The sequence below is a fragment of the Oncorhynchus gorbuscha genome, linkage group LG06, assembly GCF_021184085.1.
Source record: "Oncorhynchus gorbuscha isolate QuinsamMale2020 ecotype Even-year linkage group LG06, OgorEven_v1.0, whole genome shotgun sequence".
NCBI lineage: Eukaryota > Metazoa > Chordata > Actinopteri > Salmoniformes > Salmonidae > Oncorhynchus > Oncorhynchus gorbuscha.
Window position 1 is genome coordinate 76,863,895 of NC_060178.1, and position 24,591 is coordinate 76,888,485.

The 24,591-nt window shown below is 42.8% G+C and overlaps 1 protein-coding gene across 1 annotated transcript in view; it reads left to right on the forward strand.

Moving 5' to 3' along the window:
* The window catches only part of LOC124038351 (potassium voltage-gated channel subfamily H member 1-like), a 99,058-nt gene that overhangs the window by 44,283 nt on the left and 30,184 nt on the right, over window positions 1–24,591 (forward strand). Inside the window, exons 10-12 of the mRNA XM_046354128.1 lie at window positions 7,760–7,971; window positions 9,308–9,560; window positions 17,834–18,030. Coding sequence (XP_046210084.1) covers window positions 7,760–7,971; window positions 9,308–9,560; window positions 17,834–18,030 — 662 coding nt within the window. The remainder of the gene's footprint in view (window positions 1–7,759; window positions 7,972–9,307; window positions 9,561–17,833; window positions 18,031–24,591) is intronic.

Genomic DNA, 24,591 nt, shown 5'->3' on the forward strand with positions numbered 1-24,591 from the left:
CCTCCTCTTGAGGATTGACCACAAGTTCTCAATGGGATTAAGGTCTGGGGATTTTCCTGGACATGGACCCAAAATATCGATGTTTTGTTCCCCGAGCCACTTAGTTATCTCTTTTGCCTTATGGCAAGGTGCTCCATCATGCTGGAAAAAGGCATTGGTCGTCACCAAACTGTTCCTGGATGGTTTGGAGAAGTTGCTCTCGGAGGATGTGTTGGTACCATTCTTTATTCATGGCTGTGCTCTTAGGCAAAATTGTGAGTGAGCCCACTCCCTTGGCTGAGAAGCTACCCCACACATGAATGGTCTCAGGATGCTTTACTGTTGGCATAACATAGGACGTATGGTAGCGCTCACCTTGTCTTCTCCAGACAAGCTTTTTTCCGGGTGCCCCAAACAATCGGAAAGGGGATTCATCAGAGAAAATGACTTTACTCCAGTCCTCAGCAGTCCAATCCCTGTACCTTTTGCAGAATATCAGTCTGTCCCTGATGCTTCTTTGCTGCCCTTCTTGACACCAGGCCATCCTCCAAATGTCTTCGCCTCACTGTGTGTGCAGATGCACTCACACCTGCCTGCTGCCATTCCTGTGCAAGCTCTGTACTGGTGGTGCCCCGATCCCGCAGCTGAATCAACTTTAGGAGATGGTCCTGGCGCTTGCTGGACTTTCTTGGGCGCCCTGAAGCCTTCTTCACAACATTTGAACCGCTCTCCTTGAAATTCTTGATGATCCGATAAATGGTTGATTTAGGTGCAATCTTACTGGCAACAATATGCTTGTCTGTGAAGCCCTTTTTATGCAAAGCAATGATGACGGCACGTGTTTCCTTGCAGGTAACCATGGTTGACAGAGGAAGAACAATGATTCCAAACACCACCCTCCTTTTGAAGCTTCCAGTCTGTTATTTGAACTCAATCAGCATGACAGAGTGATCTCCAGCCTTGTCCTCGTCAACACTCACACCTGTGTTAACGAGAGAATCACTGACATGATGTCAGCTGGTCCTTTTGTGGCAGGGCTGAAATGCAGTGGAAATGTTTTTTGGGGGATTCAGTTCTTTTTGCATGGCAAAGACGGACTTTGCAATTAATTGCAATTCATCTGATCACTCTTCATAACATTCTGGAGTATATGCAAATTGCCATCATACAAACTGAGGCAGCAGACTTTGTGAAATTAATATTTGTGTAATTCTCAAAACTTTTGGCCAACTGTATAAGTTATATTCTTCAAGAATCAATGGGTATATATCATTAATGTAAAAGTAAAAAAAATCAAATAAACGTTTATTGGTCCATACACAGATTTGCAGATGTTATCGCATGTGCAGCAAAATGCTTTTGTTTCTAGCTCCAACAGTGCAGTAGTAAAACCTATAAAATAATATAAAACAAGACGCACGTAATCCAAAGTGAAAGATTAAGAAATATTAGAACGAGCAATGTCAGAGTCTGGAATATATGTACTAGGAAATCGTGATGGATACAAGCGAAATGGAGTATGCAGGTAGGCCTATGCGAATTGTGAATAATGCAAAAGCACGACGAGTAGACCATTTAGACACCTTTTATGGATAGGCTACTTCTAATGCATGGCCAGGATAAGAAATACATCCGACGCATTATTGTGAAACCAGCTTTCGTTAAAGTAGGGTAAGGCTAGCCTACTGAGGGCTTGGTTTTTAATGAAACTAAATGGAAAACAAGCGATTGTTACAGGAAAATAACTTCAATGTTTTTAAATATGAGTGTCACCGGATAATCTCATCTCTCTTTCCATGATGGGTATATGGACATGTAGCCGACATGGAGGGGTTTTTACGCACATCCAAAATAAGACCAGGAGCTGGCTAAAATAATTTACAACAGTCTTAATGTAGAGCTCACTGTTTTGCGGCTCCCAAACTTTTAAATAAATAAAAAGCGTTGGTGATTTACGATTTACTTCAACGCGATCTCACAAGCCAAACTCTTTATTGATAGTTTTGGCTACTTGGCGAATGCTTTGGGCAGGACAAAAAAACAGCCTTAATTTAGGGGAGAGGAGGCTATGTTTGGTTTTTAATTAAATTAAATGCAATGGGAAAAACACACGTTTTTTATGTTTCACATGCACTATGGGCCAGATTCCGACATAGGAAATTAGACGATCTTATGCACGTCTTTCCTATGCATTTCTCAGTTGGTATTCAGACTTACTTTATGAAGGTGAGTAACGGGCTTTGCAGGCGTTGTCTCCTCACTTGCGGAATAAATTTACATTTAAGTCATTTTGCAGACGCTCTTATCCAGAGCGACTTACAAATTTTAATTCAACCGCTGAAAGCCCTCCAACTGGCTGGCCAACAGATTTTCATTTGAGTTTTCATTCAATAGAATTTCCAGTACATTTATCTTAAGCCATCCCTTTATATGCAGTGCTCCTTTTAGTTAGAATTTTGTCAACAGACTAGAATATATCAAGAAAACGGATTCAGAATATTAGGGATCAGTGAAAGAAATCCATCTGAATATATTTGTCTCTGTTTCAGCACCAATTGGTAGATTTGTCGATTATTTAGCGTTAAGAAAGTACAGTATCTTTCTTTAGAAAGAAAACAGTGGTTTAATTCATTCAGATAATTGCCACATTCAGTTCTTCTTGTTGGAAGATTAGTGTACATGAACTCAGCAAAAAAATAAACGTCTCTTTTTCAGGACCCTGTCTTTCAAAAATAATTCGTAAAAATCCAAACAACTTCACAGATCCTCATTGTAAAGGGTTTAAACACTGTTTCCCATGCTTGTTCAATGAACCATAAACAATTAATGAACATGCACCTGTGACAGCAATTAAGGTCACAGTTATGAAAACTTAGGACACTAAAGAGGCCTTTCTACTGACTCTGAAAAACACCAAAAGAAAGATGCCTAGGTCCCTGCTCATCTGCGTGAACATGCCTTTGGACTGCAGATGTGGCCAGGGCACTAAATTACAGTGTCTGTACTGTGTGATGCCTAAGACAGCGCTACAGGAAGACAGGACGGACAGCTGATCGTCCTCGCAGTGGCAGACCACGTGTAACAACACCTGCACAGGATTGGTACATCCGAACATCACATCTGCTTGGACAGGTACAGGATGGCAACAACAACTGCCCGAGTTACACCAGGAATGCACAATCCCTCCATCAGTGCTCAGACTGTCTGCAATAGGCTGAGAGAGGCTGGACTGAGGGCTTGTAGGCCTATTGTAAGGCAGGTCCTCAACAGACATCACCGGCAACAACGTCACCTATGGGCACAAACCCACCGTCACTGGACCAGACAGGACTGGCAAAAAGTGCCCTTCACTGACGAGTCGCGGCTTTGTCTCACCAGGGGTGATGGTCGGATTTGCGTTGATCGTCGAAGGAATGAGCGTTACACCGATGTCTGTACTCTGGAGCGGGATCGATTTGGAGGTGGAGGGTCCGTTATGGTCTGGGGCGGTGTGTCACAGCATCATCGGACTGAGCTTGTTGTCATTGCAGACAATCTCAACACTGTGCGTTACAGGGAAGACATCCTCCTCGCTCTTGTGGTACCCTTCCTGCAGGCTCATCCTGACATGACCCTCCAGCATGACAATGTCACCAGCCACCAGCTACTCGTTCTGTGCGTGATTTCCTGCAAGAAATGAATATCAGTGTTCTACCATGGCCACCGAAGAGCCTAGATCTCAATCCCATTGAGCACGTCTGGGACCTGTTGGATCGGAGAGTGAGGGCTATGGTCATTCCCCCAGAAATGTCCGGGAACTTGCAGGTGCCTTGGTGGAAGAGTGGGGTAACATCCTGCAGCAAGAACGGGCAAATCTGGTGCAGTCCATGAGGAGGAGATGCACTACAGTACTTAATGCAGCTGGTGGCCACACCAGATACTGACTGTTACTTTTGATTTTGAACCCCCTTTGTTCAGGGAAACATTATTCGGTTTCTGTTAGTCACATGTCTGTGGAACTTGTTCAGTTTATGTCTCAGTTGTTGAATCTTGTTATGTTCATAAAAAAAAGTTTGCTGAAGAAAACGCAGTTGACAGTGAGAGGACGTTTCTTTTTTCGCTGAGTTTAGAATTATAATTGGGAGAATAGTGTACAATAATAGGCTGTACCCTAGTCTATTTCCTGCACTAACCATGGAACTGTGTGATGACATGGCCAAGTATTGCGCCATGGGTTGGGTTCAAACTGTTAAGGCTTGGTCTATGCTCAGCTACATAACAATTTAACTCTCCTACATTGATTTTTTAACATATATATTATGGACTGTTAATAATGATCCTCAGCAACAACCACATGGCCTTGACAGGGTTTACAGATAAGCAAATGAAGGTAAACGAGACAATGTATTTAAATGGAAAATGATAATGGAGGCTATACCAACTGAAGGGGACTAATAGTAAAGTGACAGTTGAATATGTGTTGTTATTGGGCCTATTGATGATCAATACAGATGGTGGCTAATATTTAACATGATAGAAATAGGAAACAGAGAAAGTCATGTTAGCCTATAATTAAGACATTTCAGAGTGCCCATCCCTGCAGTTAAAAGGCCAATTTAAATTCTGCATAATGGCACAGCATTTCATACACTTTACTGCTTTAGTTTGCTGCCATATGATTGGTTTCACATTTGTCAGCGATTAACATGTAAAATAGATCTAAAAAAAGTAATTTATATTTACAAATATTCTATCCAAACGGATTACTTATTTACCTAGCTCTAATCAATAGCTCTTATTAAGTTGTAAATTACAGTGGATGGAGAATGGTGTTATTTCTATTGAAAAAAACGAAGTAGATGCTTTTTCCACTTGGAACCGGTCGGTTGGCTAGACCTTATTCAGGGTTTCCTCACACGTAGGTGGTGGAATTATGAGGGAATTACATCAAGGAATAACGCGTATCACCTCCGCCACATCTTCATTTATTCCATCTCCACCCCAAACAAATATCAGGTGAATGGCATGCTATTTAGAAGAAAAAGAAACGCACACCTATAAAGACGAGGTGCTGGCTAGCGGAGTAGAAACTTGAAAATAAAAGAGAGCCGCACACTCTAGGAGCTCAGATGCAAAAATGTAATACCAACATTTCGACAGCAAAGCTGTCTTCATCAGGGTATAATCACAAACACTGCGGGATGACTCGTTTATATAGTGTCAAAAGACACAGGTGTCTGTAATCATGGCCAAGAGTGGCTTAATACCATTGGTTAATAATCAAATATTAAAATGTCATACAAAGAACAGCATATAAACAACAAATGGATAGCATACGATCATAGATTAATTTGACTACACAAGTTTACAAACAATTACAATGGCAAAGTCAGAATAATCACAAGAATGGCTTCAGATCGGGTGGTCCTTCTGTAGCTCAGTTGGTAGAGCATGGCGCTTGTAACGCCAGGGTAGTGGGTTCGATTCCCGGGACCACCCATACGTAGAATGTATGCACACATGACTGTAAGTCGCTTTGGATAAAAGCGTCTGCTAAATGGCATATATTGTCTACGTTGAGACCGAAGGGCGCAAGGGTCTTTAAATTAAAGATCCAGGCAGCCTCTCGTTTTAACAATAAGTTATCAAGGTCACCCCCTCACCTAGGGAGGGTGACATGTTCGATGCCAATATAACGTAGAAACGAAATCGAGTGGCCTGCCTCCAAGAAGTGGGCCGCAACTGGATAAGTAAAGTTTTTACACCTAATGGTGCTATGATGCTCTGAGAAACGTACTTTTAATTCGCGCTTTGTTTTACCTACATCACTTTTACCACAAGGACAAGTTATAAGATAAATAACTGCCTTAGTGGAGCAAGTAATAACACCTTTTATTGGGATCAATTTCCCTGTTTGTGGGTGTTTGAAGGATCTACATTTATAAGTGCCATTGCATTGAGCACAGCCATTACATTTGTAATTTCCATCCAGTAGGATGATGTTGTTCAGGAATATCTTGGGGTGGTAAATCCGAGTTTACCAATTGGTCTCTGAGATTTCTGCCACGCGAGAATACGACCAAGGGAAGGTCCGAAAACACATTACCGAGACTATCATCGGATTTTAGGATGTGCCAATGTTTGTGAACAATTCCCTTAATTTGTTCAGAGCACTTTCAATAGCGGGTAGTTAGAACGCAAGAATGCGTCTTTTTGCAAGACTGACCTTGAAAAAGGTCATGTCTCGTTTTGTTTTGAATTTTCTCAATGGCAATATTAATCTGATCATTATTGTAGCCCCTCTCCTTGAACTTTCTTTGCGTCTCAGCCATATTTCTGTCGAAATCGGATTGTTTTTTGCAAATTCTTTTGATTCGACAGAATTGGCTGTAGGGCAAACTATTTTTCAAGGGAAGTGGGTGACAACTATCAGCCCTCAACAAACTGTTACGATCAGTAGGCTTCCTGTAAAGATCAGTGTATAGAACCTTATCTTCACACAAGATCAGAAGATCAAGAAAACTGATTTGACAGTGTATCAGATTGCAGAGTAAATCTCAGATGCTCAGAACAGGAGTTAAGAAAAGCATGGAACGCCTGGGGCTGTTTTGCATCACCCCTCCATAGAACAAAAATATCATCAATATACCGTTTCCAAATAATGATGTGAGGCAAGAAAACATTTTTGAGAGGATTGAAAATGGCATGCTATTCTCATGCTTATGTTCAAGGTCAGAATACGCTTAGTGAGAAAAGTGCATAAAAAGGGAATTATGTTTTGTTTGGCCTCAAAAAGCAGATCTCTCTTGTTGTTCCATGTGCATAGTGGGCACTGTGCTTCATGAGTCATGGCTGGAAGGCTGTGCTTTAGCAGAGACCTGTATTCGTGCCGAATCTCTGATTCCAGAAATGTGACTGGAAACCTTTAGTTCAGGGTTTCTCAAACTTCGGTCCGTAGATTGGCGCCAGTATCTTATAGTTAGCCGATTTAGTTTAAAAGTAAAAGCTCCTCAAAGAAGGTACTTGGCTGTTCCTGGTACACAAAAGGTCAAAATACTTTTTAAGAACTTGACCTACTGAGTAGTTTATCTAAGTAATGACCTAAAGGCTTATCACGCAACATAGACAATGTGTATGATGCTGATGGACAGGCACTGTCAGAAGAGCTCTGTGTCTCTGTCACCTCCTCTTCAGCCCTGTTTCCTCTATGCTTTCTGTGGCACATACACACTTCCTCACACACTGCTTGTTTGTCACTTTGGTTCTTGAATATTCTTTTCTATGTTCAACCTCAAAGATGAAGGATACGTCTTTCTGAACCTTAGTGGATATTTGATGCATTCATATTGTTATATTACAAATAGGAGCAGCATTTACCGATCAACAAGCTTTGATGACTTGACTTACTGTATGTATTTCAAGTACTGACACATTTCAACACATTGATGTTGTAATACTGGATCAATTCCTGAAGTCTCCCGTCTGTTAACTTGTGTTCTTAAAAATGCACATTATCCTTCTCTGCGAAACTAACTTTCTCGGATTCTTCCATAGCCGCGTGAAGTCGTTTTTTCGCCATCGCAATATATCCACTAATACAGGACTATTAAAGGCCCAGTGCTGACCTAGTTAAATAAAATAACATAAAAAGGCTCAGTGCACTACATTTGAACTAATTTTATTTTTCAGGGGGTGATGCAGCACCCTCACCACCCCTACTTCCCGTGGCTACGGACTCTTCTCTAAATCTTCTGAACATCCATCCCCCTTGTCTTTCCTTCTCTTTTCCTTATTTTCCCAGCTCTGCTTTACGCTACCATCTTTGGTAACGTCACCACCATCTTCCAGCAGATGTATGCCAACACCAACCGCTACCACGAGATGCTGAACAGCGTCCGTGACTTCCTCAAACTCTACCAGGTGCCCAAGGGGCTGAGCGAGAGGGTCATGGATTACATCGCCTCCACCTGGTCCATGTCCCGGGGCATAGATACTGAAAAGGTATCTCAAACTGTAAGCCAGACATTCATTACCTTGACATTCATTACCCTTCCCCCCTGTGTTGGTTTGTTTGTTTGTGTTTCCTGCATGGTAGCTTTCGCAGCAAGCTGGCCCATTTGTGTTGTGGTGGTGATCGTGGCTCTGTGTTCTGTTGTGCTGGACCAGTCCATTTGGGGTGGGATGTGGGTAGGGGATGGTGTTGACTTAATGGATAATGCTCTGTAGCACTGCTATATTAACAGATTATCATAAATAGTCATGACAGCTGGTGTTAGTTTATGACAACTGACTTTACCATGTTTGCTAATCAGACAAATATTGTCTGATTAGCATACTGCTTCAGCTAAGTAATGGTGTAATATGAGATAATCAGATTAGTTCATTTGATGTGACATGGTTTGAAACCAATTTTAAGCATAGCATATAGAAAAACCAGTGAAGAAATTAAATGTAAGAAATGTGTCCAATAAGTAAAACATTTTATAAGTACTGTACAGCAGTTTGTCTTTTGGGGTTGCCTCAACACTGATAAATGGGTTAAGTAGGTGTAGTTCAGTACTGATTTTGGCCCATTCCTATGCTGTATGCGTGTCAGCAGAAAGCAACACTATGCAAGCTTCCAGGCACATTTCTCCCACAGCGCAGAGAGAATGGATGAGGGAAGGAGGGTCAAATCCTTTAAGGATTCTCTGCTATCGCAGACTGACCTACCTCAGCCTCTCTGGAGTGTGACTGTGGCTGCTGTGACGACAAGAGCATCCCAGCCAGGCCTGTAGAGGGAGGCTGGTTTGATTGGCAGTTTTGGGGGATTCTTTGTATGATCTGCTCACATACTTAACTAACTGTAACCCATACCACTAACCTTACGACATCGTTGGGGTTACTCTATACACTTATACTTCCTGTTTTTTAAAACAGAAAAATCTGATTTACAGAACAGGATTATAACATTGATTTACTGTTGTATTTTTTATGCTCCTAAGTGCTCCTCTAACTTGTTCTTTTACCCAATGAGCTAAAATAACTGGATGATGATGATTATATTATTATAAATAACAACCTGTTTTGGGTTGTTTGCCATGATGCGACAGTCTTAGAATATTTCAAGTTAAAGATGGAAGGGAAAGTCACAAGAGAGAAGAGGATTTAAAGTAATGTATCAACATGCTATCATGGCTGCCAGTCAGAAATGTCTGGTTCACCAAAGGCAATGAGTGTGGAAGGTGGCATAATTTGGTTTTTCAACTCAACCCTCTCGCTCTCTCCCGCTCTCTTTCTTTCTTTCTTTCTTTCTCTCTCTCTCTTTCTCTCCCTATTTCCCTCGCTCCTTCTCCTCTCCCCCTCCCAGGTATTGCAGATATGCCCTAAGGACATGAGGGCAGATATCTGCGTCCACCTGAACAGGAAAGTCTTCAAAGAACACCCTGCGTTCAGGTTGGCCAGTGACGGGTGCCTGCGTGCCCTGGCCATGGAGTTCCAGACTATCCACTGTGCCCCTGGTGACCTCATCTACCATGCCGGAGAGAGCGTGGACAGCCTCTGTTTCGTGGTCTCAGGATCCCTGGAGGTCATCCAAGATGACGAGGTGGTGGCCATCTTAGGTGAGTACTTGTTCATTGTACAGTGGGTGAGTTGGTGAGTACTTGTTCATTGTACAGTGGGTGAGTTGGCTGTCCATTGTACAGTATGAGGTGGTGGCCATTTTGGGCGAGTGGCTGTTGAGCCGGTGCACATTGGTAGAGGCAATGGTAGTGGTCATTTTTGCTTGGATTTTTCAAGTTGGCTTTAGCTCAGGACAGGACTGCTTGCTATTAAAATTAGATTTTTTTGGAGGGGATAACTAGCTTGCAAATCTTTCGACAAGTGGATGGAAACCGCTACTCAAATTGTAATGGGAAAAAGCGATATATTGAGCAGAAATAGCCTCAATATTAGATCTGAGAGACTCAACAGTGCCTCTATTGACACCAGCACTTCCATCTCAAAGCAAACAGGTCTATGTAGATTAGAAAATTGCTAACCTGGCGATAATAATACGCTGGAGTTACCTACCAAAATGCTCGTTTTTGACATTACCGTAACATTGCTTTGAGGCAAGTGGAAAATGAAGCCCCAGAACTTTTCTCTTCAGAGATAAGGTCTTGACGGGAGGTCACTATGGGACAGACAGAGATTCCTCTGAGAATATCATCAGTGTGTACATATCTACCTCATACCCCGGCACATCAACACGGTACTGGTACCCCGTGTATATAGCCAGGTTATAGTTATTCATTGCGTATTTATTCCTTGTGTTATTATTTTTCTATTATTCATATTTTTTCCCCTCTCTGCATGGTTGGGAAGGGCCTGTAAAGTAAACATTTCACTGTTAGTCTATACCTGTTGTTTACGAAGCATGTGACAAATAACATTTTATTTTATTTCACCCCAACAACAGTCCCTGTTGAGACATTAACAAGGTGTTAATGTGGGATTGGAGGGTGAAGGCTACACAGCTAAATGTTGAGTGTCTGTAGATCACACTTTGTTATACAGTATGTCTGAGTAATGCATTCTTTGTCCTTTCTCGCATCCTTGTTTTGGTTGGTCTCGACAGTGTGTGTGTAGTATATGCAGACTGTTGTATGTATCCAACCCTGTTTACATGGCCCTGAAATATCAGAAAATCGTTATTGCTACATAGACAAACATTGACGGTGCCGGGAAAATATACAAACAACATCATTTAAAAAAGTGAACAGTAAAAATGCAACACATGTTCCTCCCAGGGGCCTGCTGGGTAAAATAGCTGTGGTTGTTTTCTCTCGCGTTGCTGACCTGTAATTGGTGGGTTGGCTCGTGGGGAGGATTAATATCATGTTATGTTGTTATACTTGTCCTGGCTAATTCATGGCAATGGAACCCTGGGTGATGAACTAGCTACCGCTGTCAGTCACTTTCTCACTAATCTAATGGTAGCTGCTATAGCCTACAGTATCACTGCTGCACCAGCACCGTGGTCCTTCTACTTTCTCTCTGGGGTTTTCACAAACTGCAGGACATGAAAGCATTTGTTTAAGGGTTTCCAAGGTTCAGCCAAATCTGAAGAACAGCATTCCTTCTCTGCTATGCAATCTGGTTTCAGTGCTGGTCATGGGTGCACCTCAGCCACGCTCAAGGTCCTAAACGATATCTTAACCGCCATCGATAAGAAACATTACTGTGCTGCCGTATTCATTGATCTGGCCAAGGCTTTCGACTCTGTCAATCACCACATTCTCATCGGCAGACTCGACAGCCTTGGTTTCTCAAATGATTGCCTCGCCTGGTTCACCAACTACTTCTCTGATAGAGCTCAGTGTGTCAAATCGGAGGGTCTGCTGTCCGGACCTCTGGCAGTCTCTATGGGGGTGCCACAGGGTTCAATTCTTGGACCGACTCTCTTCTCTGTATACATCAATGAGGTCGCTCTTGCTGCTGGTGAATCTCTGATCCACCTCTACGCAGACGACACCATTCTGTATACTTCTGGCCCTTCTTTGGACACTGTGTTAACAACCCTCCAGGCAAGCTTCAATGCCATACAACTCTCCTTCCGTGGCCTCCAAATGCTCTTAAATACAAGTGAAACTAAATGCATGCTCTTCAACCGATCGCTACCTGCACCTACCCGCCTGTCCAACATCACTACTCTGGACGGCTCTGACTTAGAATACGTGGACAACTACAAATACTTAGGTGTCTGGTTAGACTGTAAACTCTCCTTCCAGCCCCATATCAAACATCTCCAATCCAAAGTTAAATCTAGAATTGGCTTCCTATTTCGCAACAAAGCATCCTTCACTCATGCTGTCAAACATACCCATGTAAAACTGACCATCCTACCAATCCTCGACTTTGGCGATGTCATTTACAAAATAGCCTCCAATACCCTACAACAAATTGGATGCAGTCTATCACAGTGCAATCCATTTTGTCACCAAAGCCCCATATACTACCCACCATTGCGACCTGTACGCTCTCGTTGGCTGGCCCTCGCTTCACACTCGTCGCCAAACCCACTGGCTCCATGTCATCTACAAGACCCTGCTAGGTAAAGTCCCCCCTTATCTCAGCTCGCTGGTCACCATAGTATCTCCCACCTGTAGCACACGCTCCAGCAGGTATATCTCTTGTCACCCCCAAAACCAATTCTTTCTTTGGCCGCCTCTCCTTCCAGTTCTCTGCAGCCAATGACTGGAACGAACTACAAAAATCTCTGAAACTGGAAACACTTATCTCCCTCACTAGCTTTAAGCACCAACTGTCAGAGCAGCTCACAGATTACTGCACCTGTACATAGCCCACCTATAATTTAGCCCAAACAACTACCTCTTTCCCAACTGTATTTAATTAATTAATTAATTTTGCTCCTTTGCACCCCATTATTTTTATTTCTACTTTGTACATTCTTCCATTGCAAAACTACCATTCCAGTGTTTTACTTGCTATATTGTATTTACTTTGCCACCATGGCCTTTTTTGCCTTTACCTCCCTTCTCACCTCATTTGCTCATATCGTATATAGACTTGTTTATACTGTATTATTGACTGTATGTTTGTTTTACTCCATGTGTAACTCTGTGTTGTTGTATCTGTCGAACAATTTGAGTGTACATTAGGCCATTGTTTAGTTGATTTACATAGTTAGGAGTGACTACCACTGACCCAGAAACTACCACTATAAGTAAGTTTGTAAATAGCCTTGAGTTGTGCGAGCTGGAAGGGCTCATAGGCTCCAGCTCCTATCTACTGTTTCTGTAGTTTGAGGCAGCTTGATGTACAAGTACACCCTCTGGACAGGATACAAGTCTATCCCAGGACCTTACCCTCAATCTATCTTCTTATGCTGAGTGTCAAGCAGTGATACATCGGGTCCCATTTTTACAGTCCTTGGTATGACTCGGATGAGGATCAAACTCCCAACCTTCTAATCTCGGGGAATGAAAATGTGGGCCTACACCCACCCACTTACGCACTGTAATTCAATGTTGGCTGTGTATTTGATGGGTGTTGGCAGGTTTTCAACAATGTACCGTAATGCTGAGGCAGATGTCAGTTTCAATTAGGAAGAGACTGATATAAACGGCTTGCTTTTCTGGATGTAAACACAGTCTGTGTGTGTGTGTGTGTGTGTGTGTGTGTGTGTGTGTGTGTGTGTGTGTGTGTGTGTGTGTGTGTGTGTGTGTGTGTGTGTGTGTGTGTGTGTGTGTGTGTGTGTGTGTGTGTGTGTGTGTGTGTGTGTGTGTGTGTGTGTGTGTGTGTGCTGGTGTTAGATGAAAGGTAGGCTCAGCTAAATGACTTCGCCACGAGCAGCACCGCAGATGAGAGAGATGCAAGACTTTGCTCTCACACAGTCACTGCACATGTGCACGGGTTTGCTTTAAGCTGTAAGTGCATGGTAGGTACAGGACCAAAACAGCTGAGAAGTTTAGCCTCGCACTTCAACGCTCTTAGTTGGTGCGGAAATGAACCCACTATGCTGTTTACTTTGTGCACCTACGTTAAATCGCTGAGCTTACCATCTAAAGGAGTAGATTAACTGAAATATAGCAGGTTGGTATTCTGTGTTGTGGTGTTCTGTTCTATGTTGTGCTGCACTGTGCTGTACTATACTGTGCTGTTCTATGCTGTACTCTTATATACTGTACTGTTCTATGCTGTGCTGTGCTGTGTTATGTTGTTTTTTGCTGTGCTACATTGTTACTTTGTGCTGTGCTGAGTGCTAGTCAGAGCTTCTCTGGGGAGGGGAAGGTAGAATAGGAAATGATCCTGACTTTGACGTTTCTCCAGCAAGCTACAAATAACCCCCTCACTGTAGATCCTCAGACTTTGCCATTAGGATTTGTTTTTCCTTGAGTGTCTTTCTACGAAAGTAAATTAAATTCTTTGGTATTTCTTTGCAGTATGGTGATTAGCAAAGTGACTGATGGGAGAGATTTTCTGATTATTATGTTTAATGTTTGGATTCCTTTTTTTATTTTTATTTGATTGGTGGATTCAAATAAAAATGATTATATTCTTGTGCAGACCTAAAATCCCACAAAGTCTGCACAAGAATAGTAAAACAAAGAAGATTCTTCCTCATGGGGACATTTCCCACGTCCCAATGAGGACGAAGGCTATTTTAAGCTTAGGGGTTAGGTTTAGGGTTACAATTAGTGTAAGGTGTTAGTGGTTTGGTTTAGGGTCAAGGTTAGGTGTTACGGTTAACCCTAACCCTAAATTTAATTCTGAATGGAAATTAATTTGATTGTCCCCATGAGGAGAGAAGAACAAAACGTGTGTGTTCGTGCCAGACCTGGGTTCAAATACAAGTGTATTTGTTATTTCAATATTTTCCTTTGTATTGAAGGCTTTTGAAATACACAGCCCAAAACAAGTACTTTTATTTGAGTATATAAAATGGTTATTTGTAAAACCCAAATAGTCAACCAAATTGTGGGTTAAATTCATGCGAGTGTATTTGAGTCAGTGTATTTAAATACTTTCCGAGTGCATTTCAAAATACATTCCAATATTCAACTACTTGTTGTTTTTCCCAAATAAAGTTTATCTGAATACTTGTTTTAAAATGTATTGAAAAGTAATTGAAATACCTGAAATAACATTTGAACCCAGTTCTGGTGTTTGTGTGTGCTCATGCATTTGTAAATTAATGCATGTCTTGTGCAATTGCATGAGATCTGTGAGAGTTCTAAGTAGGAAAACAACATTAGGTAATATAACAAAGGTTTTCTTATCTTTTGCAGTCACCGCGACAAACATTGTCCCATTCACTCTCAATCATTCAACAAAGATATGAAAGTTAATATTATACAGTTGAAGTCAGAAGTTTACATGCAGTGTTTTAGTTTTTCACAATTCCTGACATTAAAAGTTCCCTGTCTTACGTCAGCGAAGTTCACCACTTTATTTTAAGAATGTGAAATGTCAGAATAATAGTAGAGAATGATTCATTGCAGCTTTTATTTCTTTCATCACATTCACAGTGGGTCAGAAGTTTACATACACTCAATTAGTATATGGTAGCATTGCCTTTAAATTGTTTAACTTGTGTTAAACGTTTCAGGTAGCCTTCCACAAGCTTCTACAGTAAGTAGGGTGGATTTTGGCCCATTCCTTCTGACAGAGCTGATGTAACTGAGTCAGGTTTGTAGGCCTCCTTGCTCGCACACGCTTTTTCAGTTCTGCCCACAGATTTTCTATAGCGGTCCAATACCTTGACTTTGTTGTCCTTAAAGCCATTTTGCTACAACTTTGGAAGTATGCTTGGGGTCATTGTCCATTTGGAAGACCCATTTGCGACCAAGCTTTAACTTCCTGACTGATGTCTTAAGATGTTGTTTCAATATATCTACATGATTTTCCTGCCTTATGATGCCATCTATTTTGTGAAGTGCACCAGTCCCTCCTGCAGCAAAGCACCCCCACAACATGATGCTGCCACCCCCATGCTTCACGTTTGGGATGGTGTTCTTCGGCTTGCAAGCTTCCCCCTTTTTCCTCCAAACATAATGATGGTCATTATAGCCAAACAATTCTATTTTTGATTCATCAGACCAGAGGACATTTCTCCACAAAGTACAATCTTTGTCCCCATGTGCAGTTGCAAACCGTAGTATGGCTTTTTTATGGCGGTTTTGGAGCAGTGGCTTCTTCCTTGCTGAGCGGCCTTTCAGGTTATGTCGATATAGGACTCGTTTTACTGTGGATATAGATAATTTTGTACCTGTTTCCTCCAGCATCTTCACAAGGTCCTTTGCTGTTGTTCTGGGATTGATTTGCACTTTTCACACCAAAGTATGTTAATCTCTAGGAGACAGAACACGTCTCCTTCCTGAGCGGTATGACGGCTGCGTGGTCCCATTGTGTTTAGACTTGTGTACTATTGTTTGTACAGATGAACGTGGTACCTTCAGGCATTTGTAAATTGCTCCCAAGGATGAACCAGACTTGTGGAGGTCTACAATTGTTTTGTCTGAAGTCTTGGCTCATTTATTTTGATTTTCCCATGAAGTCAAGCAAAGAGGCACTGAGTTTGAAGGTAGGCCTTGAAATACATCCACAAGTACACCTCCAATTGACTCAAATGATGTCAATTAGCCTATCAGAACCTTCTAAAGCATGACATAATTTTCTGGAATTTTCCAAGCTGTTTAAAGGCATAGTCAACTTAGTGAATGTAAACTTCTGACCCACTGGAATTGTGATACAGTGAGTTAGTTATAAGTGAAATAATCTGTCTGTAAACAATTGTTAGAAAAATGACTTGTGTCATTCACAAAGTAGATGTCCTAACCGACTTGCCAAAACTATAGTTTGTTAACAAGAAATTTGTGGGGTGGTTGAAAAACAAGTTTTAATGACTCGAACCTAAGTGTATGTAAACTTCCGTCTTCAACTGTAGTTAATTTTAAATTATCAGTACTTGGACAGCTTTACATTTAGGTATTGTGTCGTGAAATTATGTCTGCGCTTTTTTTATATGCTCATCCATTTAAGTTCAATTTCATAGAATCACAAATCGGATCCTCTCAGAAACCAGACGCAGTGATCAGAACAAATGTACATAGTGTCTCTGTCAGTGGAGGTTGATGAGGGAGGGACAAAAGTGTTGGGAGGACAAAAAATATATACGCACTAAAGTGTTGGTTCCATGTTTCATGAGCTGAAATAAAAGATCCCAGAAATGTTCCATAACTCACAAAAAAAACTATCAAATTTTGTGCACAAATTTGTTTACATCCCTGTTTGTGAGCATTTCTCCTTTGCCAAGATAATCCATCCACCTTACAGGTGTGGCATATCAAGAAGCTGATTAAACAGTACGATCATTACACAGGTGCACCTTGTCCTGGGGACAATAAAAAGCCCCTCTAAAATGTGAATTTATTTCACAGAACACAATGCCACAGATGTTGCTTATACTTTCAGTGCTAGATTCATTCTTTGATCCTTTGATTGGGTGGACATGTCAGTTCATGCTGCAAAAGCTCTGATAGGTTGGAGGATGTCATCTGGAAGTTGTCATAATTACTGTGTAAGTCTATGGAAGGGGGTGAGAACCATGCGCCTCCTAGGTTGTGTTGAAGTCAATGTACCCAGAGGAGGATGGAAACTTGCTGTCCTCTGGCTACACCATGTAGATCATTGCAAAACCGTGTGTTTTAATCAATTATTTGGTGACGTGAACATATTTTGTATAGTTTCCTCCTCCAAGGAGCCTCCACTCGTCTGGTTATGGTTTGTCATTGTTAATTCACTCTCATCAACATGTTTTGTGTTTTGGCCAAGAATGTTATTGGGTTCAAACAGGCTTTTGTTGGTGTGATTGACAGGTCTGACCCAGGATTTCCTGTGTGCCATGTGACTTTGTTTTTCTGCTGAGTCTAAGCATTAGCTGAGTCTAAGCATTAGCTGAGTCTAAGCATTAGCTGAGTCTAAGCATTAGCTGAGTCTAAGCATTAGCTGAGTCTAAGCATTAGCTGAGTCTAAGCATTAGCTGAGTCTAAGCATTAGCTGAGTCTAAGCATTAGCTGAGTCTAAGCATTAGCTGAGTCTAAGCATTAGCTGAGTCTAAGCATTAGCTGAGTCTAAGCATTAGCTGAGTCTAAGCATTAGCTAAGGGCACAAACACAAGTCTTCACATCTCAGGCAAATTCACACTGGGATAAACTAATCATTGTTAGGTTTCCGTTATAAAGATAATCTTAGCTGCTTTTCTCTCTGCAGGTAAAACAATATTTCTGAAATCATATTTAAAATAATAATTCAGAAGTAAATCTCAGATGGAAAATCTGTTAGATCTTAGAAGTAATATCTTAAATCGGTGCTCTCTCTCTCTTTGCAGGTAAGGGGGACGTGTTTGGGGATGTGTTCTGGAAGGAGGTGACCCTGACCCAGGCTTGTGCCAACGTGCGTGCCCTGACCTACTGTGATCTCCATGTCATCAAACGGGACGCCCTGCAGAAGGTTCTGGAGTTCTACACGGCCTTCTCTAACCACTTTTCACGGAACCTGCTGCTCACTTACAACCTGCGGAAGAGGGTCAGTGTAATGTTTTGGAGCACCCAATTTTCTTTTCGCCTCGTAGAACCAGCCTGATATTTATTTTCACCAGTCTGTTTTGTCTAAGTGATAAGGCTGGTTCACAAGACCACCCTTCTTCCTCCCTACCGTTCAAACTCTTTCTTTTCTCATTTCTGTTCTTGCCCTTTTATCTTCTTTGTCTCCTCTGCTTATCTTTCATGTCTAAATCTTTCTCTTACTCTCTTATCCCTTTTCATCTTCCGCCCAGAGCAACTTTGGGCAGGATTTAAATCAGATCAGTGGTAACCCGCTGTGTTACCATCATTACTACTTCTGCTGGTGGCACAATGTCAAAAATAATTTAAAATCATTAAAGCTGCCATATTGGTTGATTTAGAATGGAATGACATACACGAATACATTTCAATAAAAAATATATTTTAGAAAAGTTAGTTTTTTTCCAAAATGCCATGACCAAATGCCACCACAATTAAAAAATGACCCAGCTGCAACCAAACATGTAACATGTTTAATTTAATCAAGGACAAGTTTGTAAGCTACAGCCACAATGCAAAAATGTAATACTGAAATGCATGCAGGTGTTGTACATATAATGTATAATATATACACATAATGTACTGAAATAACAGGATAAAGGTTTTAATTTGTAATTTTATTTTTATACAAAGGCTTTGAGCAAGTCAATGTAAACATACCCATAGGAAAGGCTGTACACAGACTATCAAGTATTAATAACAATAGTTATGATTAATTTAAGCAATAATACAGGATAGGCCACGTGTTATGACATTTTTATCATTGCTGTGATGTGGTCATAGCCATGAGGTGAAGCCAAGTGGCATTGTAACGATGTGCGCTGAGAGTCGGGAAGCAAATTCAGAGAGTGAGAGTGTTTTAATAAATAAATTAAACATAATACAAAAACACTCACTCCCTGAGATTGCTTCCCGACTCTCAGCATACATCGTTACAGAATGACGCCTCACCAAAGGGAAGCATCAGGGAGTTTTTTGTTGTTTTGTTTTGGAGGCGATGTCGGGTCCGGGTGTCATAATCGGAGCTACCTGGGATGCTTCGGCGGGCTTGTCAGGCTCTCCAGGCCTCGGCTGGCTCGTCAGGCTCCCCAGGCCTCGGCGGGCTCGACAGGCTCCCCAGGCCTCGGCGGACTCGACAGGCTCCCCAGGCCTCGGCGGACTCGGCAGGCTCCCCATGCCTCGGCGGACTCGTCAGGCTCCCCATGACACGGCGGACTCGTCAGGCTCCCCATGCCTCGGCGGACTCGACAGGCTCCCCATGCCTCGGCGGGCTCGACAGGCTCCCCAGGCCTCGGCGGACTCGACAGGCTCCCCATGCCTCGGCGGACTCGACAGGCTCCCCATGCCTCGGCGGACTCGTCAGGCTCCCCATGACACGGCGGACTCGTCAGGCTCCCCATGCCTCGGCGGACTCGACAGGCTCCCCATGCCTCGGCGGACTCGACAGGCTCCCCATGCCTCGGCGGACTCGACAGGCTCCCCATGCCTCGGCGGACTCGACAGGTTCCCGTGCCTCAACCGAGGCAACCGGGGAGGTCTCAGCCAGCTCATTAGGCTCTCACGCCTCAGCCGGTTCATCAGGTTTCTGAGCCTAAGCGGAGGCAACCGGTCCGCTCCTGATCCCCGGGAACGTCCCTGTGGTTGGCGTCCTCCGGATGGAGCCGAACGTGCAAGGGAGGGGGTACTGTCACGTATGCTCTCTCTCCGGCGCTCTAGGTCGCCATGCTCCCGCGCCTCAGCTGGATCGACAGGTTCCCGCGCCTTAGCAGAGGTGTCCGCTCCTGATCCCCGGGATCGTCATTTCGGGGAAGGAGTACTGTCATGTGTGCTCCCTCTCCGGCCTCTAGGTCACAAGGGTGCTCGTTATGGCGCACACCTGTCACCATTGGTACGTGCATCAGCGCATTATAACACTCACCTGGACTCCATCACCTCCTTGATTACCTGTCCTATATACAGTGCCTTGCGAAAGTATTCGGCCCCCTTGAACTTTGCAACCTTTTGACACATTTCAGGCTTCAAACATAAAGATATAAAATGTTATTTTTTTGTGAAGAATCAACAACAAGTGGGACACAATCATGAAGTGGAACGACATTTATTGGATATTTCAAACTTTTTTAACAAATCAAAAACTGAAAAATTGGGTGTGCAAAATTATTCGTGTTCGGACGGGGTCATTGTTTATAAGATTTTTTCTTAACTGACTTAATAAATAATAAATAAAGGTTAAATAAATACATTTTTAAAAAGTTGATGTAAACAATGGCACTTTTATGAATGTACTGGCCATGTGTATGTTGTGTAGTATATCATGGGCAGGATAGGATCTAACAATAGGAATTCCAAACCATTGTATAAATAGCAATTTTTTTTCTTTCTTCTCCCATATGCTCAAAACACATTACAGTGTGTGCCATCTACTACCACACCACATCAGTTGGGTCAACAACACATACACTACCGGTCAAAAGTTTTAGAACACCTACTCAGTCAAGGGTTTTTCTTTATTTGTAATATTTTTTACTTTGTAGAATAATAGTAAAAACATCAAAACTACGAAATAAAACATGGAATCATGTAGTAACCAAAAAGGTTTTAAACAACTCAAAATATATTTTATATTTGAGATTCTTCAAATAGCCAACCTTTGCATTTGATGACAGCTTTGCACACTCTTGGCATTCTCTCACCCAGCTTCACCTGGAATGATTTCTCAACATTCTTGAAGAAGTTCCCACATATGCTGAGCATTTGTTGGCTGCTTTTCCTTCACGCTGCAGTCCGATTCATCCCAAACCATCTCAATTTGGTTGGGGTTGGAGGATAGGTCATCTGATTGTGTACTCCACTCTCCTTCTTGGTAAAATAGCCCTTACACAGCCGGGAGGTGTGTTGGGTTATTGTTCTGTTGAAAAACAAATGATAGTCCCACTAAGCCCAAACCAGATGGGATGCGGAACGCTGCGGAATGCTGTGGTAGCCATGCTGGTTAAGTGTGCCTTGAATTCTAAATATATCAGAGACAGTGTCACCAGCAAAGCACCCCCACACCATAACACCTCCTCCATACTTTACGGTGGGAAATACACATGCAGAGATCATCCATTCACCGGCACCGCGACTCACAAAGACATGGTGGTTCGAACCAAAAAACACAAAGTTTGAGATAATGCGAGTGTAGTGAAGTGCTTCTGGTTTGGACAGTGCAGTAATATCTAACAAGTAATCTAACAGTTCCCCAACAACTGCCTAATACACACACATCTAAAAGGGGTGAATGAGAATATGTACATATAAATATATGGATGAGCGATGGCCGAGCGGCATAGGCAAGGTGCAATAGATGGTATAAAATGCAGTATATACATATTATATGAGTAATGTAAGATATGTAAACATTATTAAGGTGACATTATTTAAAGTGATTAGTGATCCATTTGTTAAAGTGGACAGTGATTGGGTCTCCATATAGGCAGCAGCCTCTGAGTTAGTGATTGCTGTTTAGCAGTCTGATGGCCTTGAAATAGAAGCTGTTCTTCAGTCTCTGTACTGACCTCGCCTTCTGGATTCTGGATCTTTGATCTTTTTTGTCTTCCTGTGACATCGGGTGCTGTAGGTGTCATGCATGGCAGGTAGTTTACCCCCAGTGATGCGTTGTGCAGATCGCACTACCCTCTGGAGATCCTTGCGGTTGAGGGCGGAGCAGTTGCCGTACCAGGCTGTGATACAGCCCGACAGGATGCTCTCGATTGTGGATCTGTAAAAGTTAGTCTTCAGCCTCCACACTGTCTGTGTGGGTGGACCATTTCAGTTTGTAGTTGATGTGTACGCCGAGGAACTTAAAAAACGTTCCATTCGGTGTGGATAGGGGGGAGGGGTGCGCTTCCTGAAGTCCACGACTATCTCCTTTGTTTTGTTGAGTTTGTTTTCCTGACACCACACTCTGAGTGCCCTCACCTCGTCATCGTTGGTAATCAAGCCCAGTCAGTAAACTTGATGATGGAGTTGGAGGCGTGTATGGCAACGCAGCCATGGTTGAGCAGGGAGTACAGGAGGGGGCCAGCGAGGTGGAGATGTTGTTTCCTTCACCACCTGGTTTCCTTCACCACCTGGTCCAGGACCCAATTGCACAGGGCGGGGTTGAGGCCCGGGGCCTCCAGCTTGATGATGAGCTTCGAGGGTGTAATGCTGAGCTTTAGTCAACGAACAGCATTCTTTTTTTCCTTTTTCTCCCCAATTTTGTGGTATCCAATTGTTGTAGTAGCTACTATCTTGTCTCATCGCTACAACTCCCGTATGGGCTCCCGTATGAGAGACACAACCCAACCAGCCGTACTGCTTCTTAACACAGCGTGCATCCAACCCGGAAGCCAGCCGCACCAATGTGTCGGAGGGTACACCATGCACCTGGCAACCTTGGTTAGCGGGCACTGCGCCCGGCCCGCCACAGGAGTCGCTGGAGCGCGATGAGACAAGGACACTACTACACTCCCTACTGACCAAGCCCTCCCTAACCCGGACGACGCCAGGCCAATTGTGCATCGCCCCACGGACCTCCCGGTCGCGGCCGGTTACGACAGAGCCTGGGCGCGAACCCAGGGACTCTGGTGGTACAGCTGGCACTGCAGTACAGCGCCCTTAACCACTGTGCCACCCGGGAGGCCCTATTAACAGCATTCTTACATAGGTATTCCTCTTGTCCAGATGGGATAGGGCAGTGTGATGGTGATTGCATCATCTGTGGACCTGTTAGGACGGAATGCAAACTGAAGTGGGTGTTGGGTACCCTGTAAGGTTGGAGGTGATATGATGCTTGAATAGTATCTCAAAGTACTTCATGATGACAGAAGTGAGTGCTACGGGGCTGTAGTAATTTAGTTCAGTTATCTCTTCCTTCTTAGGTGCAGGAACAGTGGTGGCCATCTTGAAGCATGTGGGGACAGCAGACTGGGATAGGGAGTGATTGAATATGTCCGTAAATACACCAGCCAGCTGGTCTGCGCATGCAATCAGCCTCAGAGAATAAAATCATAGCGCTTGATGGTTTTTGCAATGTTCTGTATTGACTGACCTTCATGTCTTAATGTAATGATGGACTGTTGTTTCTCTTTGCTTATTTGAGCTGTTCTTGCCATAAATTGAACTTGGTATTTTACCAAATAGAGCTGTCTTCTGTATACCCACCCCGCCCCCAAGCATTAAGAAGAAAATAAATTCCACAAATTAACAATGCATTCCAGGTGACTACCTTTTGAAGCTTGTTGAGAGAATGCCAAGAGTGTGCAAAGCTGTCATCAAGGCAAAGGGTAGCTATTTGAAGAATTTCAAATATAAAATATATTTGGATTTGTTTAGACCTTTTTGGGTTACTACATTATTCCATATGTGTTATTACATTAGTTTTTGATATCTTCATTATTATTCCACAATGTAGAAAATAGTAAAAATAAAGAAAAAACTATGAATGAGTAGGTGTTATAAAGCTTTTGGCTGGTAGTGTAAATCAATGCTGAGATGACTTTGTGTGTGTGTGTGTAACAAGCCTTGATTCTGCAGTATATGTCCCGAACATGTGAGTCAATACAGATAAGAGAACTGTACACCGACTAGGGGATGATACAGCTATCTACGGTGCATGTGGGACCATTCATCCTCTGAGGGCTAAGAGATAATACATCTGTTCTCACGCTCCATAACTATAACATGAAACCAGAAAAAACACCCATGGGCCCTTGAGAATTCCCACCAAAATGAATGTGTCAAAAGTCATGTCCTTAAAAGGTCAATTAGGTCCATAGAGTGGCTAGTAATAGGGATTGGTGTTGACTTGACAAGTTTCGTGATGTAATCTGACATATCTCATGATCATCCATCTCTAGTTTGATTGAGACATGATGATCGTTACCATGGCTTTTCAAATCAAATCAAAATCAAGTCAAATGTTATTTGTCACATGCGCCGAATACAACAGGTGCAGGTAGACCTTACAGGGAAATGTGACATACAAGACCTTAACCAACAATGCAGTTATAAGAGAAAAAAGAGATAAGAATAACAAACAATTAAAGAGCACCAGTAAATAACAATAGTGGGGCTATATACAGGGGGGTACCGGTACAGAGTCAATGTGCGGGGGCACAGGTGTCGAGGTAACATGTACATGTAGGTAGAGTCATTGAAGTGACTATGCATAGATAATAACAGAGAGTAGCAGAAGCGTGGGGGGGGGGGGGGGGGGGCAATGCAAGTAGTTTGTGAAGCCATTTGATTAGCTGTTCAGGAGACTTATGGGTTGGAGGTAGATGCTATTTAGAAGCCTCTTGGACATATACTTGGCGCTCTGGTACCGCTTGCTGTGCGGTAGCGGAGAGAACAGTATGACTAGTGTGGCTGGAGTCTTTGACAATTTTTAGGGCCTTCCTCTGACACCGCCTGGTACAGAGGTCCTGGATGGTAGAAAGCTTGGCCCCAGTGATGTACTGGGCCATACGCACTGTAGTCGGAGGCCGAGCAGTTGCCG